Source organism: Amphiura filiformis, chromosome 17 (assembly GCF_039555335.1).
Source record: "Amphiura filiformis chromosome 17, Afil_fr2py, whole genome shotgun sequence".
In the NCBI taxonomy this organism is placed as follows: domain Eukaryota; kingdom Metazoa; phylum Echinodermata; class Ophiuroidea; order Amphilepidida; family Amphiuridae; genus Amphiura; species Amphiura filiformis.
In genome coordinates this window covers 43600845-43622053 of record NC_092644.1, presented here as the reverse complement: position 1 = coordinate 43622053, position 21209 = coordinate 43600845, and the positions used below count along the sequence as shown (strand labels likewise).

Here is a 21209-nt window from a genome sequence, read left to right as displayed (position 1 = left end):
TACTGAAGATAGCATATTATATAATTACTTTCTACTGATGATAGCATATCATGTTATTACTTTCTACTGAAGACAGCATTCAGCAGTTCATAAAGGATAAAAGAAGATGTTTTTGTCTTTCGATTCTAAACTTTAACATAGTTCGGTTTGGTATCAGTTGATACTTTCTTCTTCGACGTGACGCGCGGTTCTGTGACCACGTGGCGAATCTCATAACTATGACAAAGGAAACATAATCGTTTATAACATTTGTAGCTTTTAACATTTTTCTTGAAAACTCAATTGAACAGTTTTCATTGATGCACCTCTATGAACAAAATCCGTGCTGTGGACCTGTTCATTTATTATTTGTTAACCATTGACACTGGTCTACAATAATTACACATGCATGTAATTGATATTCAATCAGATAATGTGACATCTGGATTTGTTGGAGGTGGCGCTATGCTGCAGTTAAAAGATATGATGAAAATAAAGTTAAACATTTGTATGCTCTAAAAAAGTAAAATAAACAATATGCTTTCCGTTCTACTTTAAAAAAAAAAAAGCTCTTCAGTGGCTCCGGAACTGTGGGGGGGGCTCCGGAACTGGGCGAAGCGCCGCGCCACAAATGTCCCAGTTAAATCGGAACCAAACATGCTTGTCTCTCCCTCTAAATGAATTGTAATGCTTCCGCCTCCACTGTCGATCTTTAGAGTGAGGCCTCCTATTTGTAAACCAAACCTTGGCCACGAATTTGGGGCCTCCAATTTTGGACTGGCCCGACGCCCAAAAAAAGTTAAATCCGGCCCTGTCGCGACTTATATCGGTCTTTGCCGGTTGGGTGTCATGTGGCCATGAAAGTAAGCGACTTTATGTTTTGCCTCTAGATCTCCGAGGGACAGTAATCAGTATAGTTAAACTTAAGACTCAAATAAATGTATGAAAGCAATTATAAGAAAGCATATCTATATACTTCACAGTATAATTTATATATATTGTTTATTTGCTTTCATCTAAATAGATTCTTTGTTCATTGATTGGTTAAAATAATTTCAGAAACGAATGGGTATTAGTGTATTAACAACTCACCTGAGCCACCTCATTAATACGATCAATGGTGATTTCTTGAACTGCGCATAATATTTTCTTTCTGCTCCGTCCCTTCATGATAATGATTCGCAGGTTAAAGTTAAAAGCACAATCTAATTTGCTAATTAGTACTTTCGCTATCTAAACTAGCTCCAAAACTAGGCCAAGTTTTTTTTTCCAATGGTTGGAATCGAAGTTATGTTTCCTGCAGAAGCGACCAACACTTGGCAGACACGGCGATCTTAATACATTTGCTACAATTTTTTTATCTTATATTGACCTCAGGTTAAATGTATTAATTTCACTGTTTATGTCACGCGTTCATTTATTTGCAATAAATTCACTGATATAAGCAAAGCATACTGATTTACATATGATAAAGTTTTTCATTACACTAATTGCTTTAAAAACACTCACTCGATTTTACGCATCTAGAGATCCATAGCCGTTAATCTTCAGCATTTATTTGCTTCGCCGACTTTTTCAAAAGGGACAGCCGACAGGTGCTTCCCGAGAATTGTTGTTAATTTCAATCATTAGACGGCATGCCTTATCATAGATCATGTATACCTCCATATCATGATATAGCCGTGCTATCTTCAGTAGATAGCATTAATTCACTAACGTGTCAGTCACGCATACACGGGCTGTCTTTAGTAGATATTGCATTTTTTATATCACACAAAGCTCGTGCTATCTTCAGTAGATAGCATTTTCAAATCACATAATACAATTAAGCTATCATTTTTTTTCTTTCTGACTGACTTGACGGAAATATAATAGTTTCGATAAATAAAGTAGCCCCCCCGATTTATGCCCTACATATCAACGTCCATATCTTTGAGTCGACAGTATATATTGTATGCATGTCATGATTTTTTTAATGGGAAGGCATACAGTATCTCAATCTGTTAGCTTAGTAACATTATAAGGTACTAAAATCTAGCAATATGTTTATTTTTTGTATATAAAATTGTACATAATATTAATAACATGCAGTGAGCATAGTTATATATTAGTCGTAAAATCTAAATTTCTGTTTGGGTAAATATTTTTGTATATATAGCATTGGTACAAGAAAAGAAAACGTTTATACAAGACAATGCTTTGACACACAAAAACATAAAACAAATCAAGACGATGTTTTGATGTGAAAATGGAATAATGTTAGCTGATAATGATATTACCTAATACATTACAGTATATTATATTTTATTATATTATATTATATTATATTATATTATATTATATTATATTATATTATATTATATTATATTATATTATATTATATTAGGCATATTTTCAATTAAAAAACATTGATATGTAATAACTGATATCAAACAAACAAGTCACATTCCACGTTATTGGGAGAATTATACATTATGTACTCTCTTTGATGTCAATAAGATGAGCCTGGGGTAAGGAGTCGATATATGCTACAGCTGGGGTTACCAGTATACCCAGAGTTATAATATCGATTGGAAAATATCTGCTCTCTTTTCGTCATTCCGATACTGTACAGGAATGCTAACATGTCAAAATGATAGAATACGGTATATTAAGAAAACGTCATTGTATTTTTGACGTAATCGCATGCAGACTCGAGAAATTAAGGGATTAAGACGGGTGTTAGTAAAATTTTCGAGCCTCAGTTTTCGAGCCTCGTTTTACTAATTTTCGAGCCTCGTTTTTCGAGCCTCAATTATTTATTATCATTTTATTATTAACATTACTCGTTGACTGCCGATAAAACGCCCAATAAAGACTTAGTCACCGGACCGCGCCGGCCAGTTAAAGTACATGCCCTATCACACCACTCCACACCATACATAAATTAATTCTCCAAGTCACATTTCCCAAATATGAAATTTAAAAAAGTCAAATTTTAATTTAGTTCTTTTAAAGTTTGGCAGAGGCGGGGTTCGAACTCACGGCGCAACGCTTAGTACTCTATGAGCCTAGCGCCTTAGACCACTCGACCACTTGTCTTGTTGTTATTCATCTGAAACGTATTTAAAAATATAATCGCAACTTCAACATAGGCCTACCACGTGACAAGCAAAGGGAGAAAACGTATTATATTTTGGAATTTTATCTGCTTAAAACATTAATGTGTATTATAATAGAGCTACCATTACTTATATTGTTGAATTCTTAAGCGCATAGAGACAATTAATACGAGCGTCCTATGATACATACACAATACATAAAATCGATTTTGATCTTCGGCATTACTCGGTGACCTCCGATAAAACGCCCAATAACGCCGGTCAGTTAAAAAAAAATGCTTAAGTACATGCCCTATTGAGATAAGCAATCCTTTTGTGATATGTCCATTCATCCATATAATAATAGCAATCAGATTTTTGGATGGATGTTTACACAGTGATTGGAGAAGAAGCTATGTAAATAATCAAAAGTACATGTCTACAAATTGACAAGGATTGTATTCAATTTATGATTGCAGACATACACAGGTGATGAGTGTAACCTGCTTGTAGTGCAGCACGATTTGTTCAAAATTGTTTTCACCTATTGCTCAGTATGTTAATTAATCCGATTAATTACGTAATTTCGCCAGCGTATATATATCAGTACTAATATGTAGGCGGTTAGATATAGAAAGAAGAGGAAATAGATTACGTATCGCATATTGGTCCTTTGTGCCTATTAGAGTTTCCGCCAAGGGAGGAAGAAAAAAGGAAGGAAGGGGGGGAGAGGGAGAGAGGAGAGGGAGACCGATGGAGTCACAGGGCTCTAAATTACATAGGCGTAGATCGGGGGGGATAAATGCCACAATATTTTGCCAGGGGGATGGTCAATATAATCACCCCCCAATATTGACGCCTGTGTATTGGTTTGTGTCAAAATTAACCTCATATTTGGCCATTATAATATAGCTACAAAATGCCATTTTTAGCGCTTTGCGCGAATTTATTCCACTTTTGTCCCATATTTCACCAGTTTAGTTTCAATAGGCCTATGCTAAAATTTTCGCGCGCATTTGTACCATAAGGTTCACTGTACTGGGTACTTTTAAAAAATCCTAACCTAACCTAAAACATAACTTTAACCCTTAGATTGGAGCTCTACTAGAAGTAAAAATATAGATAGTGAACGAATTTAGTATTTCTATATCTATGTGAGTCATTGATGCATCAGTTTTAAAATAGACTAGGCGGTTACCCATATTTGGCGGTTCTCGGCTGGGCGCGATTACCAGGCTGATGGTGACATGCCCATATGACAATTTTTACTAATTTGACCCCAGATGACCCCTGGCGACCCCAAAATGACCTTCCAAACATTTGTCTCTAAATGTTGACTGTACCCACCAAGTTTCATGCCCATATGACAGTTTTTAGTAATTTGACCTCAGATGACCCCAGGGTGACATTGGATGACCCCAAAATGACCTAAACTTATAACTCTAAATGTTGACTGTACCTACCAAGTTTCATGCCCATATATGAGTTTTTACTAATTTGACCTCAGATGACCCGTGATGACCTTGGATGACCCCAAAATGACCTTCAAAAAATGTTGCTTTAAATGTTGACTGTACCTACCAAGTTTCATGCCCATACGACACTTTTTAGTAATTTTACCTTAGATGACCCCTGGGAGGGGACCCGTGGTCAGATGACTTAACGAACATAAACATCTTCTTGCCAGCACAGAACTATACCCACCCACCGAGTTTGAGCCCCTGTACGACCTAGTTTCATGCCCATATGACAGTTTTTAGTCATTTGACCTCAAATGACCCCTGGGAGGGGGCTCCGGGGTCGGATGACTTAACGAACATAAACATCTTCTTGCCAGGACAGAACTACACCCACCCACCGAGTTTGAGCCCCGTACGACCTAGTTTCATGCCCATATGACAGTTTTTAGTCATTTGACCTCAAATGACCCCTGGGGGGGGGCCCCGGGGTCGGATGACTTAACGAACATAAACTTCTTCTTGCCAGGACAGAACTACACCCACCCACCGAGTTTGAGCCTCGTACGACCTAGTTTCATGCCCATATGACAGTTTTTAGTCATTTGACCTCAAATGACCCCTGGAGGGGGGGCCCCGGGGTCGGATGACTTAACGAACATAAACTTCTTCTTGCCAGGACAGAGCTACACCCACCCACCGAGTTTGAGCCCCGTACGACCTACGACGGCCTCACATTAGCAGTCACAGACAAAACCTAAATCTACAGAATATATCCATTACTCGTCGATACTCGAAAGAGCTCAAAATAAATAACTTAGAAAATTTTCTTGATGTCCTTTAACATGTTTTCATAGTTAACCATCGTTAGCCATGGAAATCTATCATGAGAACTGACCGGTGACTAAGTCCGATTTATTGGGACGTTTATCGGCAGTCAACGAGTAATGAAGGCCCGGACTGGGCCAGCACGCACTCAGATTTGGTTGAAATCAGGTTGAAACTTCATCGGCAAAATATCAACGTAGATATATTATGTTGTTTCAGCTTCAAAATTTCAACCTTATTTGTCCAAGATTATTAGCTCTTATTTCAACTAATTTACATGTTGATATCAGCTTGGGTTGAACTTTAATGTTGTTTCAACGCTGATACAACGATGAATTCACAACACATGTCATGGTAAAGCTCATACTGCAGAGATACATGCGACACGGTCCATAAAACCCGGAATATGTAAAAATTGTACATTTTGAGATTTTGATTTGATATAGGCCTAGCTATTATTAGTTTTAAACTAACACCCCGTTTGTTTTGGCGCGCAGGCATGTTGAACTTGAAGATATAATCCAATTTGCTAGGAGCTCTTTGGGTGATAGTAAATTTTCTTAAATTACACGGCAACAATATTAAAATCAGTAAATATATATTACGTTGATCCACAAGCCTCAGCATACTTTACAGGTTTTCGCTGACCACTACGGCCCCATATCATTCCATAAACCATTTAACAACAACACATGGACTTTGCAGCTTCAATGGCGCACACCGTAGGCATTCCACAAATGACCATCGCAACCAGGATCAGCCCCGAGTTTCGTACGGGTTACAACGAGACGATTAGCAGTAAGTTCCTTGTCCATGGGAATTTCAAGCTAACTCAATTTTTCCACAAGCTCGTACTAAACCACCGCCAGGTTTCGAACCCGCAACCAGGCTCGCACCATAGTCGAACGCCTTATCGATTGAGCTCACTTGACTGAAAGTTCTAACCAATGACTCATAAAAAATATCTCACTGGTTTTGTTTCAAAGTGTTACATACCAGTGGCGTACCGTGGCCGCCCCAACCCCGGGGGCTGAAGAAAATTCAATTTTGCCGCCCCTTCCTCAACAGCCCGAAAAGGTTGACCCAATTTTTTTCTCGTTCGTTTGCAGAAGTGAAGAGCAAAAAAAGCAGCACATTTTGATGTATAGTACCATTTTTTCAAATTACTCTATGCTTCATCAAAATTTTCCGCCCTTTTTTATTACTAATTCTTTCTGCCACCCCTTAGTTTTTGCCGCCCCTGTTTTTGCCGCCCCTTCTTCTTCCGCCGCCCCTTCATTTTGGCCGCCCCATGCTTTTACCCCAGGGGGGCTGGCGCCTCAAAGCCCCCCCAAAAAAAAAAATACGCCCATGCATACGTACCTAGACAAACATTTTCGTATCTACGCGCTTGTAACATAATTGTAGAGATATACTTGCGATTTCATCGCGAACATTACTGGTTTTAACACGAATGCTATAATATAGCATTCGTGTTAAAACCAGTAATATAATTATATTATAATGATTGAAATCATTATTCAAAATTACTCTACTTTTGGCTGATTTCAAACGATTTCAATTCGCATTTTTGTTGAGGTTTCGCATCACTTGAAAATCTCCGATCTTTCAAAATCCAACCTTAAATGGTATTATCTTATAAAGTGAAATGACAGTTTTACCGGTGTATGGAGCCGATGTGAGTGAGATTCCCGAGAAACCTTACTTTGCAGCATCTTCAAATCATTTTTCATCAACTTTGGCGACCCAAACTATAGCCTTTGTTAGAGCCAATATCCAGTACTGAAGTTACGATATGTGTATACTTTATACTATTGCCGGGATCCACGAATAAGATATGACTTGATCATTATGTAAAGCCACAACGAATGGAAATCCTTGGGTGGAATCTTACACTTAATACAACGTAAAAATTATACGATATGAAATTATTATTTTATGCTACAATTATAATTATTATGGCAATGATAGAACAATAATTACCATATACACTTCATTTACTTCACGCTTGCATGATTTTGTTTTTGGTCCTCTTACCTTTTTACCGACTGCACGTTCCATAAGAGTACTTATCGCATCCAAAAAATTAAATTCTGTCTTTTTGTCTTCGTTCTCTTTGTTTTCTTCCTTTATCTCTAACAAAGATTCCATTCCATTCATATTGCTCTGGTTCGTTTCCGATTCCATATCATCCTTTGTGTTTTGTACCGACATTTTGCATTCCGACTGATGCGCGCTTGAATAATAAATTTTACTACCCTTTTAAATATTTTGCATGGTTTAGCTTGTGATAAAATTCTGAAAGATGCATAATACTTTTTATGTCTATTCACAAGGCTAGGGTTGTATTATGCCTATATTAAACATTCATAATGATGTACCTGCAATTATACAAAACAAACTAAGCGGGTTTCTGTAATTTACATTTGCATTAAGTTTATTGTCAAGCAAATATCCTATAGCCCAGTAGCCTACAGCGGGGCTACAGCGATCAAAACTAACAGAAGCAATTTTGCTCCTGTAATGATAGTTAAGGGGGTACCACACCCCTTGATAAATTTGTGACTATTTTTTGCATTTTCTCAAAAAAATAATACCACACTGGTAACAAAGGTTATGTATATTATAGGGGCAAGGAACCCAGTAACTACACTGGAATTTCAGTGACTCAAGACATGCGGTACCTTATTTATGATAAGAAACGAGGTACTGCTAGAATGTACCTCATTTCTTAACATATATTGTGAACCACTTGTTTTGAATCACTGAAATTTCAGTGAAGTAATTGGATTCCTTGCCCCTATCATATACAGAACTTTTGTTACCAGTGTGTATAGTTATTTTTGAGAAAAATGCAAAATTAGTCACAAAATTTATCAGGAGGTGTAGTACCACCTTAAGTTCACTGTGATTATAGAATTATAAATCAAAAACGTTAATACAATTTGATGTAAATTTCTGATACCTAATGTATTGATAATTTATAATCGCTCTCACGTGTTAAACACTCCGGTTGAAAACTAGCAGAAACTTCTAACAGCTGAAAATAATAATATTTGAAGAAAAAAAACAACGATTTGTTGGTATAAGCAACTACAGTCTATATCAAAATGATTGGAACCTATTGGTTTTAGTGTTTATTGAAAAGCCCGCTTCTTCCAAATTATAATGGCCAAAATTGATGATTTATAACCTTATATCAATTTTTAAATCTAACAAAAAATTGTTGATCTTATGTTTCATGTTGATGAGGCAGTCTTGTCCATAATTACTGAAAACTGATGGGTATTTGATACACCCTGTACAAATAGCAACCAAAGATGTAATATACAAAACAACCAGTTCCACTGTTCCACATACGTATCCCTACACCCACCACATACATAATAACCTCACACACATCCCTACGCCACAACAAGAACATATCCAAAGACTATTGCTATCTTCTGAAGATAGCAGATAATGATTTCATTTGAAGCCATAATGTACGATCTTATATTAAATATGTTAATTTTTCAAAACCTGATTTGTTGCTATTGTGATGTGATCAAACAAAATGATTTGGATGTCGGGAATATTTATTTTGAGATATTGCCAACAATAGTATATTCAACTTTTTTGTATACTATTGTCCTTCAGCATATCTGCACGTCTAATTATGATGGGGTTTTCAGCAGAATAAAGCTCTGAAAATGGCTCATGTAATGAAATTAATCGACATCAGACTCATTTAGCTATCACATCATTGTTTACACATGTACCAACTTACACCTAAATGGAACCAGCCAAATACGTTGTGTTTATCAGGTCAACATGGCAATTTGAACACGATGTCATAATTTACATAATTATTTAAGTACCCCGTAGAACCCCATGTTAAACGGCCAAAAGAGCCCGTGATTTTTTTCACGTTACCTTGTTATTTGGTACATTATGGCTTTAAACTACAGCTAAAACCCCACATGTCGCTATATTGCTGTCTACTGAAGATAGCATAATAATAATACATAGGTGTGCAGGCGCTGAATGCTTTAAGGCTTGCTAATCCGAAAAAAATAAGGTTCACAATAGGGTAGGGGTCAAAGTTATGGTTAGGGTAAGGGGTTAGGTAGATTTTAGGGTGGTGGTTATGACCATGATTAGGGTAAAGTATAGGGTTAGGGTACTTGACAAGCAAACCTTATTACTATAATAGCGGGTATATGTAGGCTATTATCATGGGCGTCAATCTCTGGGAGGGGGGCAAGGGGGACGTGTCTCCCCCACCTTTGGGCAAAATTATCCATTTTTTGTTCATTTCAGCCACCTTTTGACCCCCACCCCACACACACACACACATTTCAAACCAGATTGGCGCTTAAATGACTATTATACAAGAAATGTAAGAAATATGTGACTTTAATTTTGTGCTTCGGATTTGAAGTATTCTTTAGAGTCGTATGTGCAATAAAGTATCTTTCCCACCTGCATATCAGAATAGTCGATTGCAGATCCGTCTGATAACGCTTTTTCAATGGGAAATGAACTTTGCTGCTTGGATGATGTCACGATGAGGTTAGCATTTATTCCGTATTGAAAAGTGTGTTTCGACGGATCTGCACTCGACCGGTCTCATATATTCATATTGAGTGACCTAATACATGACCCATATCCAGAAGGCTTATAGTTAATTAAACCAAACTGGATACTGTCAAGTACACTACAGTAATTCTCTGTCCATCTCAACTGAATTGATTTGCATTTTGTTTTCCAAAATGAAGGTTATAAACAATATTGACTAGTATTTGACACCTTTATGAGAACATTGCTGAAATAAGAAATTTTATAGGTTCCGTTGTGGAGCATTCCCGGCGCGTTGTTCCTTATTAATTTATTCATTATTTATATTACACAGAAAACAACACAGATGTTATATTTCAAGTAATTTGAAGGATCCATGATGTGTTTGTCATTTCAAGTTAAGGGTAAAATATGGTCTATACCTGGACTAAGGGGGCTTGGCACTTTCTTCGGAAGAGGGGTCCCAAATTTACAAAAGCCCCCCCCAGGGCTATTTAACGTGTCTCACTGTCACGTTCGTGCAATGAGATAAAAGTGTTGATGAAGTAGAGTGCGTTTCAAAAATAAAAAATTGACATTTTTACCTGAATGTGACCGTAAGAAAGGCTCTACCATTGTCTACTATTAAAGCATATCTACACGGATGGTTAATTGTCACTGCACAAATATTTTATCTCGTCACGTACGTGACCGTGAGGCACGTTAAAATAGCCCCTGCCCCCCCCACCACCACCACCACCAATACACCTTACCCCTTAGCTGATGTCTGTATAATTATATATCGACAACTTGGAGCACAAACCGGGTAAGTGCTTTTTCAAATTAGTTACTTGTACATTACAATGTTCATAAACCATTGTGAGCATTGTAATGTTCATGATATAAAGCCAATTTCAGAAATGTAGTATACTGGCACTATATAAGCATCTGTGTATATAGTACACATAAAGTCTGATGTGAAGGAACATTTCAGAAATGTCCTTGGATTTGCACATGTTCCTAATGTTCACAGTCCAGAGTGTACAAGTGACTGATTTGTAAAAGTACTTGACATGTTTGTGCTCCAAGCAGTCGAATAAAGCAAATGTGATATTAATGTAGTCTTTCCTTCTTTGGGATTTTTATCAGAAAATAGGTCTTATGATAAGAAACACATGACCCAAAACACTCACACTCACTCCTTCACACACACGCCCCCTGCATTAATCATCATTCACTTTCTACTACATCATACTGATGAGCGTATAGCAAATGTGATAGCAATGTAGTCTTTCCTTTCTCCGGATTTCCTCACAAAATAATTCACCCAAACACACAACAAACATACAACACCCCTACATTCAGACCTACATTCCCGGGACGGGCGGTACGCCATTGAATCCCACCACCACATCCCACACATCGACCTCACACACAACCCCCCCCGGCCCTCACAGTCACACACAAGCACAATTACAATCATTTTTCACATAATGGTGCGCATACGTCATGATGGGTGTGAGTGTAAAGCAAAAGTGTGATAGCAATGTAGGCCTATGCTTTCCTTTCACCGGGCTTCCTTGCAAAAATATATTTCAAGAAGAATTTTTGAAAGCACGTCCATACACTTTTGTGACTATTTTTTGCATTTTTCTCAAAAACTAATAACACACTGGTACCAAAAGTTATGTATATTTTAGGGGCAAGGAATCCAATTACTACTGGAATTTCAGTGACCTAAAACAAGCGGTTCGTTATTTATGATAAGAAATAAGGTACAGCTAGGATGTACCTCATTTCGTATCATATAATTTATACTGAACCGCTTGTCTTGAGTCACTGAAATTTCAGTGTAGTAATTGGATTCCTTGCCCGAATAATATACATAACTTTTGTTACCAGTGTGTTATTATTTTTTGAGAAAACTGCAAAAATAGTCACAAATTTACCACAGGGGTGTAGTACCCCCTTAAGACTGGTTCTATTTGGAAATACTATGTGCTTAAAAGCATCAAGCGGCAAGCTCGCGTAAAAGTGTCTATTGTGTTAAATTGTATATAACTTATGTATAAACTTATTTTGAGGTTTGCTGAGTAGGGGGCACTGCGGCGCCATTTGGCGACAGTGCTTTCCTGTGCTTTTCAGTGCTCCCTGGCAGCTTAGGAGGCCTCCTTTATGTTATTTTCTGCTTTTGATGTTTGTTGCCAAATGAATAAAATTAAATAAATAAATAAATTCCACTGAATGCCTTGAAATCCTACATATCTTTTGACTCTTTGTTGTGTAACATGCTAATTAAACAGATAGTGCAAACTGAAACTAGGCGAACAATATGCTTCAATTTCTACGAAAATTTGGAGCAACTTTGACTTTTGACCCACACACAACAAGCAAATCGACCTGTGACCTTTTGTGCCCCATAACTTCTAAACGATAGGTCCTATATACGCACAAACATTACATTTTTCTCCCTCAACACTCAAAACATCGAAACAAAAAATTACAGTGTTTAAAAGAAATTTAACAGAATCTTTGGAATCTGTAAACAATGATTCTTTTTTGACAAATGTAAAAAATGGATTTCTCCACCCAAATTGTTAAAACACCATAGCTACGCTCACGGCTTACACTTCAAAATAAAAATGAAAAGTACATGCAAATTTGCACAAATTAAAGTCCATATGTTGACAAAATAAGTATATACATTATAAAATTTTAGGAAGTAGTAACTGAATTTTTTGGCTATAGATCAATAGTGTGTAACTTGGTTACTTAAAAGATATAATGAAAATGAAGTTTAGGGCCTAACAATTTCTCGCCAACGCAATCAACATTTGTATACCAAAATTTGACGTCACAGTTATAGAGTCGTCATTTTGCCATTCTATATAAATTTCTATAGGCCTACTTTTATATAGGTCTACGTTATACCAGACTGGTTATACCAACAATTTAGCAGTTATGAGACCCAAAAGTTTTCATAATTCCAACTCACCTGATGAACCACCACCTCATCAATATAATCAATTGTGATTTCTTGAACTGTGCATAATATTTTCTTTCTGCTCCGTCCCTTCATGATGATGATTCACATGTTAAAGTTAAAAACACAATCTATAATTTGCTAATTATATTGCTATATAAAGTAGCCCCAAAATTCGGCAAATTTGGAAATATTTCTTCAATGAACAGTTGGTATCGAGGTCATGTTTCCTGGAGGAGCGACCGACACGGTGATCTTAATACTTTGCTGCAATTTTTATATATTTATTTATTTTTTTATATATTGACCTCGGGTTAAATGTATGTCACGCGTTCATTATTTGCGATAAATCCATTGATGTATATATGCCAGCATATATATAATGCTGGCCTACATACGATAAAACATTTCATTACGCTAATTACTTTAAAAACACTCACTCGCTTTTATAGTACAGGGCGCTATGGGTTTGGGATTTTATATTCCTACATTAGTAAAGCCAACGTTTCTTTTGCATCCAGAAATGATAATAATTTGATTGATTCCATTTTTCTATGCCCCCTGTGGTTCCCACGAGGGGGAAAAACTTAAAAATAGAACCATCATGTTGTAATGTTTCTCAAATTGTTCCTCTTATCACACAGAATAAAAAAAACACAATTGTCATATTTTTCTATGGTGCTTTAGTTCAGGAGTTATAAGGTCGAATAGGTCAAATGTCAAAAATTTCACACACAGAGGTCAAAATTAAATAATGGTCCGATTTCATCGAAACTGGTCTCAAATTACTCCCCTTAACATAAGAAATCGCAAACAGATCGGGAAACAGATACTTATAATTCACAATGTAAGTGCATTTTTGTATTGTCATGTCCCACGACAGAGTTCATACAGCAATAGAAATATGTACATTTTGTACAAGCATAACATTTGATCCATACTTTCATCCGATTCTGAGGTTATTTACCTATTTGGTTTGCCGAGAGGAGTAATGTGTATCTTAAAAGATACACATTTTATGGCAAATTATTAAAAATCTATATTTTAGGGTAAACGCGGTATTGTTGGTCGAAGCAGCCAAAATATAAATTTTTAATATCTAAATCAATAAATTATTGAAAAATAATACTTTGATTTTGTGCAAAAGTTCATTCTACAAATCATGCACTTTGAAAACTTGCTTGATTTATTGTTAATTTTTAATGAGTTATGTACGTTTTACAAAAGTGTTGCTGTCCAGTCCTCTTTACAACATAAATCAAGAACCGCAAGACCTACACAAGTATACTTTGCGATACTTTAATTCTTCTACACACTCACTATGAAATGATCAATGCATTTTTTGCCAAAGCTCACTATATACATTCGCAAGATGATGTGAACTACCGCATCGCAACAGTTTAAAAAGTTGGTAACCTCAAAGTGTGTGGAGCTGTGAGGAAAAGACGTTCATCATTTGAAAATGTTGACCTTTCGTATTGAAGATATACATGTTTCCCAAAAAAATGTTAGGTTCTTTTAAGATTAGGTGCATGTGCCAACGTTCGACATGATACTGGTTTGTTGGAACGTACAGAAATGCCCAAACAAACATTTTGTAACATGCGCTGGTAATATAATTGTAGAGATTACGATTTCATCGCGAACATTACTGACTAATTGAAATCTTTATTCACAAAATCACACTTCTTTTGGCTGATTTCAAGCGATTTCAATTCGCATTTTTTTTTGAGGTTTCGCATCACTTATTTGAAAAATAAATCACTTGAAAATCTCAATCTCTCATTTTGATAAAATCATTTTACGAGTATAAAATATAAATCAATGAAAGTTTTGCTCGTGCATGGAGCCGATGTGAGTGAGATTGATGAGAAACTTTTGTAGCATCTTCACATCATTTTTTTGTTCATCAGCTTTGGCCGGGAAATTCGGCGACCCAAATGCACTGACCTTTGTTATAGAGCCAATATTCAGTATGCGATATGTACGTTTACCATTGCCGGGATCAACAACCATTAAGATATGACTTCATCATTATGAAAAGTCGAATAGATGGAATCTTACATTTAACGTGTATACGTAACAAATTTATACAACAATGACAATTTTATGCTACAATTATAATTATTATGGCAATAATGATAGTTTAAAAAAAAAATTACCATACGCTTCATTTACTTATTTATTTATTTATTTATTTATTTATTTTATTATTTTACACTTTATCACTGGCACAGAATTACACAAAAATATATAATATTGCACATAAGTTACATCAAAAATTACACAATATTATGAAAGGAACAATATTTGTTTTAAAAAGTCCAGTGAATGGCTGGAGCGAACAGGTGCCAGGCACCTCTAAGACCGCCCCACCAAATCCAAAAAAGAAGGGAAGGGAAATATAAATTAAGGGGGGGGGGAAAAATGCAGGTTAAGTTACATTTGCCTGCAATTTGGACAATTACAAAATGAGGTCCAAGTGCAAACAGAAGTTGCATCAAAGGTGCGAGCAAATTTGGACTGGTAAAACTCCAAAACTTGTTGCTTAAATGAAGCAACAGAATTTGTACATCTGATAATACTAGGGAGCTGGTTCCAAATGGGCACCATACGCTGAAAAAAGCCCATCTTGTGGCACTCAGTTTTAGAAAGCTGATTTACCAGCAACAAAGGATCAGAGGAAAATCTGGTGGTGGGACGGTCTTTGTTAATACCATTAAAAACTACATAATCATCTTGATTGATGTCATATAATCCCAGATTGCACTTGAAAAATATATTGAGATCAACATATTCTCTTCTAAAACTTAATGGAAGAAGAGTTAGCTCAGTTAACCTTTCTTTGTACTCAGCCTCGGGGTAATCTAAAATGAATTTAGTTGCCCTTCTCTGGACCCCCTCAACTTTCTGGATGTTGCGCTTTGAGGTACCACTCCAGAGGGGACTGCAATACTCCAAGTCACTACGAACCAAGGCTGAGTACAAAGTCCTGGATACATTACGAGGGGCATTGAAGCCAATGGTGCGTTTAATCATACCAAGTTTTTTGTTACACTTTTTAACAACCCTGTTAAGGGCTGGGGTATGAACGTTTGGGCAGTATTTATTGTGGGACATTAGAGCACATCAGACATATCGAATTGCATTCTGAATACGAAGAATGTCCTTCTGATATCAAATAATTTTGATTTTTGAAATTCGCAATTTAATACACATTTTATGGCAAATCATTAAAATTGATATTTTTGATATTTAACAGTACTCGAAGTAAACTTTATAAATCTGATGATTTATACTTAAAGTGTATGTAGGTGGGATGAAAAGCCGACGATCAATTGAAAATTTTGACCTTTCGTATTGAATATATGGATTGTTTTTCCAAAAACACACACATAAAAAAGGTCTTTTTGGGAAAAAAATCCATATCTTCAATATGAAAGGTCAAAATTTTCAATTGACCGTCGGCTTTTCCTCCCAGCTACATACACTTTAAGAATATATCATTAGATTTATATAATTTACTTCGAGGACTGTTATATATCAAAATTTGAAAAATATCAAATTTTTATAATTTGTCCTAAAATTTGTATTATATTGTGATTTTCAAAAAATGAAAATTATTTGATATCAGAAAGACATGCTTCGTATTCAGAATGCAATTCGATAGGTCTGAGGTGCTCTCATGTTCCACAAAAATACTGTCGAAACGCAATAAACGCTCATTCTAGATCCCTTAATGTGATCATCCCAAGTGAAAGATGAGGAAATATCAAGACCAAGATCTTTGATGGAATTAACACGGTCTAGTACGGCACCATTCATTTTATAATCATGACGAATTGCATTCCTACGTCTGGTGATTGATATGATTTGGCATTTAGAGGGATGAAAATGGAGATCCCAAGTTTTGCTCCAATTAAATAATGCATCAATATCACTTTGGAGCATGTGACAATCAGAGACATCAGAGATGTTTTTATAACATTTAGAGTCATCTGCAAACAAAGCTAAAGAAGAATTCTGGGCAACACTGGGCATGTCATTAATGTATAAAAGAAAAACCATAGGCCCCAATATTGATCCTTGGGGTACCCCTGAAACAACAGGAAGCCAGTCGGAATTAACCCCATCAATAACAACCCTCTGCCTCCTCCCTGTTCAATAAGCGCGAAACCAACTGAGGAGGTCAGAATGAAAGCCAAAAGATTGCAATTTGTGAAGCAACAAGCTATGACAAACACTGTCAAAAGCTTTCGAGAAATCAAGATAGATCATATCAACTTGCCCAGCGTTGTCCAGAGTAGAACTGACTTCATGAAAAACGGATAAAAGCTGTGTCACAGTGGAGCGACCCTTGATAAAACTGTGTTGCAGATGATATAATTGGTCTTTAATTGCGGGGAACACTTGATCAAAAATAGCTCTCTCCATCACTTTACCACATATACACAATAATGACACAGGTCTATAATTTTCAGCCCGTTGCCTGTCAGATTTTTTAAAAACAGGAACAACATTGGCTTTTAACCAGGCCTCAGGCATATAACACCTGAACTCAAAGATAAGTTAAAAATGTGGCACAAAGGAAAAACAATTTCATGAGCGCATTCTTTCAAGACCCTGGGTTTTTGGATACATTTAAATTGCACAAGATCTTGAGGACATCACATTCGTTGATCTGAATATTACCTAGTGAAGGATGTTGAAACCCATGTATCTTTGGCAACTGTGTGTTGGAAGTTGGTTGAGTAAAAACAGAATAAAAATAGTAGTTGTTAAAAAGAGAAGCTTTTTCTCTAGCTGTTGTAGCTGTGATGTTATCCCAGCTGATAACTTTTGGGAGAGATTTGGATTTTGTTTTTGATCTAAGAAATGACCAGAATCTCTTGGTGTTATCAACAACACTTTCACCAAGACTATATCAATATACTCATTAAACTTGATAGAGAGCAAATTTTTCAAACGATTGCGTAACTTCCGAAAATTGGCCCAGTGGCTAGAGAGATTTGATTTTTTAGGACGCCTCCACGCAGTTTCCTTTTTGTTTTGGAGATGCCTAACTTCTGCGTCAATCCACGCTGGGGCCGAAGAGTCTTTGATCTTAATTTTTGGTATGTAATCGTCTAAAACCTTGGTGAATATTTCAGAAAATAAGTTCCATGATGAATTAACATCTATTGCACAATAGATTGCACAATGACTTCATGCTTGCATGATTTCAATTTTGGTCCTCTTACCTTTTTACCAACTGCACGATCCATAAGTCCACTTATCGCATCCAAAAAATTAAATCCTGTCTTTTGGTCTTCTCTCTCTTTATTTTCTTCCTTTATCTCTAACAAAGATTCCATTTCACTCATATTGCTCTGGTTCGTGTCCGATTCCATATCATCCTCTGTGATTTGTACCGACATTTTACATTCCGACTGACGCGCGCTTATACCTTTTTAAATATTTTGCACGGTTTAGTACTTTTTATATCTATTCGCAGGGCTAGGGATGTCTATATTTAAACATTCATAATGCTATTCCTGCAATTTCAATAATACAAAACAAGCTAAACGGGTTTCTGAATTTGCATTCAGTTTTATCGTCAAGCAAGTATTGTAGCCCAGTAGCATCAGCGGTCAGAACTAACAGAAGCAATTTTACTCCTGTTATAACAGATAAATTCATTGTACTTTTATAAAATCATAAATAAAAATGTTATTACAATTTGATGTAAATTTCTGATACCTAATGCATTGATAATTTATAATCGCTCCCACGTGTTAAACACTTCGGTTGAAAACTAGGAGAAACTTCTAACAGCTGAACATAATACTATTTGAAGAAAAAAACCCGATTTGTTGGTAAAAGGCAACTACAGGCTGTATCAAAATGATTGGTAGTCATTGGTGTTGGCGTTTATTGAAAGGGCCGCTTCTTAGGATCCTCTTTGAATGGCCAAAATAGATATATTAAATCTAACAAAAATTTGTAGATTTTATGCTGCATGTTGAGGTGGCAGTCTTGTCCATAATCACTGAAAACTGATGGTTACCAATATTTTTGATACACCCTGTACAAATAGCAACCGAGGATATAATAAAAATAAAATTATACAAAACAACCAGTCACACCTTTCCACACACGTACTACCCACCCCTTACAACCCCACACAACACCCACCACATACACGTTATACACCTCACAGACACCCCTACGCCCAACAAGATGATTGCTATCTTCTGAAGATAGCAGATAATGATTGGGACTTAAAGTCATAATGTACGATACCTCAGAGACACCCCTGCCCCAACAAGAACATATCTAAAAGAATATTGCTATCTTCTGAAGATAGCAGATAATAGTTGGGACTTAAAGCCATAATGTACGATACCTCACAGACACCCCTGCGCCCAACAAGATGATCTAATAAAGAATATTGCTATCTTCTGAAGATAGCAGATAATGATTGGGACTTAAATCATAATGTACGATACCTCACAGACACCCCTACGCCCCAACAAGAACATATCTAATAAAGAATATTGCTATCTTCTGAAGATAGCAGATAATGATTGGGACTTAAAGCCATAATGTACGATACCTCATAGACACCCCTGCGCCCAACAAGATGATCTAATAAAGAATATTGCTATCTTCTGAAGATAACAGATAATGATTGGGACTTTTAAGCCATAATGTACGATCTTATAATATAAAATTGTTAATTTTTCAAAACCTGATTTTTTGCTATTGTGATGTGATCCCACAAAATGATTTGGATGTCGGGAATGTTTATTTTGAGATATTGCCAATAATACGTATGTTCAACTTCTTTTGTATACTATTGTCCTGCAACATCTCTGGACCTGTAAGTCTAATTATGATGTGGTTTTCAGCAAAATAAAGCTCTGAAAATGGCTCATGTAATGAAATTGAAAACTGAATTTTGATTTTGATCGACATCAGGCTCATTTAGCTTTCACATCATAGTTATGTTTTTCATGTCCCAACTTACACCTAAATGGAATCAACCAAAATTCGTTATATTTGTCAGGTCAACAGGGCAATTTTCACATGATGTCATAATTCACGTATTTAAGTACCCCACAGAACCCCATATACCATGTTACACGGCCAAATTTGATAGAAATTATACATTTTTTGTATTTTGATGTGTTAAAATGCAATGTAATGAAATGTGTAATTTCTAGATAAAATCACACATGTCAGTAAACAAGAATAGGGGAAAGTGGGGTAATCCCGGGCACCTTTCGTTAAGGCTACACAGGTACAAGATTAAATAAAGTTCATCAGTGAAAATCATATCAATGCAAAGTAGGAGTAATGCTCTAACTAGTAACGAGTTTTTAATAACTCAACATCTATAGTTCATAAGTTATAATTAAAAAAAACAAAATGGTAAAAAATGATGGGGTAATGCCGGACACGGGGTAATCCCGGACTAATGATTGCTGCTAAGAGGGAAAGTGGAGTAGGATGATAATCCCCTAGAATGTATTAGGTACTTCTGTTACCTCAAGCATACAACTATGGGGGCTGTCGTTGTTGTCTATATTTTCGAAATAGCAAGTGTCCGGCATTACCCCATCTGTATAGAGACGCATGTGTGTCCGGGATTACCCCTCACGGTCCCGACTTAATTTTTCAGTGCTTGTTCTACTAATCCATTTTTAAGATACCAAAATTCATACATCCAGCTAACAATCAAGTATCAAACATAATTCTCATCCATACTTCATCTGTGTCCCTTGTCGCATTAACTGTCACTCAGCTAATAAATCACTTTTCAGATAAAAAGTCAAAAATGACAATTTCTGTTTTTTCGTAATTTTCACAAAGAAAGACGAGACCCAAAGCGCTGGTAGTAGTACACGTGAGGTACACCTTGAGGTAGCTAATACCCTAAGGTAGTATAATAGTGCCACCCTTCTCCGTTTAGTTGCAATCGGTGTGTCCGGGATTCCCCACAGTCCGGTATTACCCCACTTTCCCCTAGGCTATACATAATACATACCAAGGTGTACAGAACTGTACTTCTTTCAAGTTTCATTTATGCTCTGTAGATATATATATAACCGGGCGTCTTTGCATGATTGATATTGCTGTCTATATTGAAGATAGCATATAACATGATGTATTACATCGGTGTGCAGGCGTTGAGTGCTATAAGGTTTGCTAATCCAAAAATAAGGTTCGCTACAGGGTAGGGGTCAGAGTTATGATTATAGGGTAAGGGGTTAGGGTAAGGGTAAGGGTTAGGGTAGATTTTAGGGTGGTGGTTATGACGATGATTAGGGTCAAGTATATATGGTTAGGGTACTAGCAAAC

General features: G+C 36.4%; 1 protein-coding gene across 2 annotated transcripts in view; it reads right to left on the bottom strand.

Annotated features, from left to right (window-relative positions):
* The window catches only part of LOC140137851 (probable flavin-containing monoamine oxidase A), a 47465-nt gene extending 29226 nt beyond the window's left edge, over window positions 1–18239 (bottom strand). For both annotated transcript variants that reach the window (XM_072159648.1, XM_072159649.1), the window contains exon 1: window positions 18107–18239. In XM_072159648.1, coding sequence (XP_072015749.1) covers window positions 18107–18229 — 123 coding nt within the window. In that variant the 5' untranslated portion in view covers window positions 18230–18239. The remainder of the gene's footprint in view (window positions 1–18106) is intronic.
* Between the last annotated feature and the right edge of the window lie 2970 nt (window positions 18240–21209).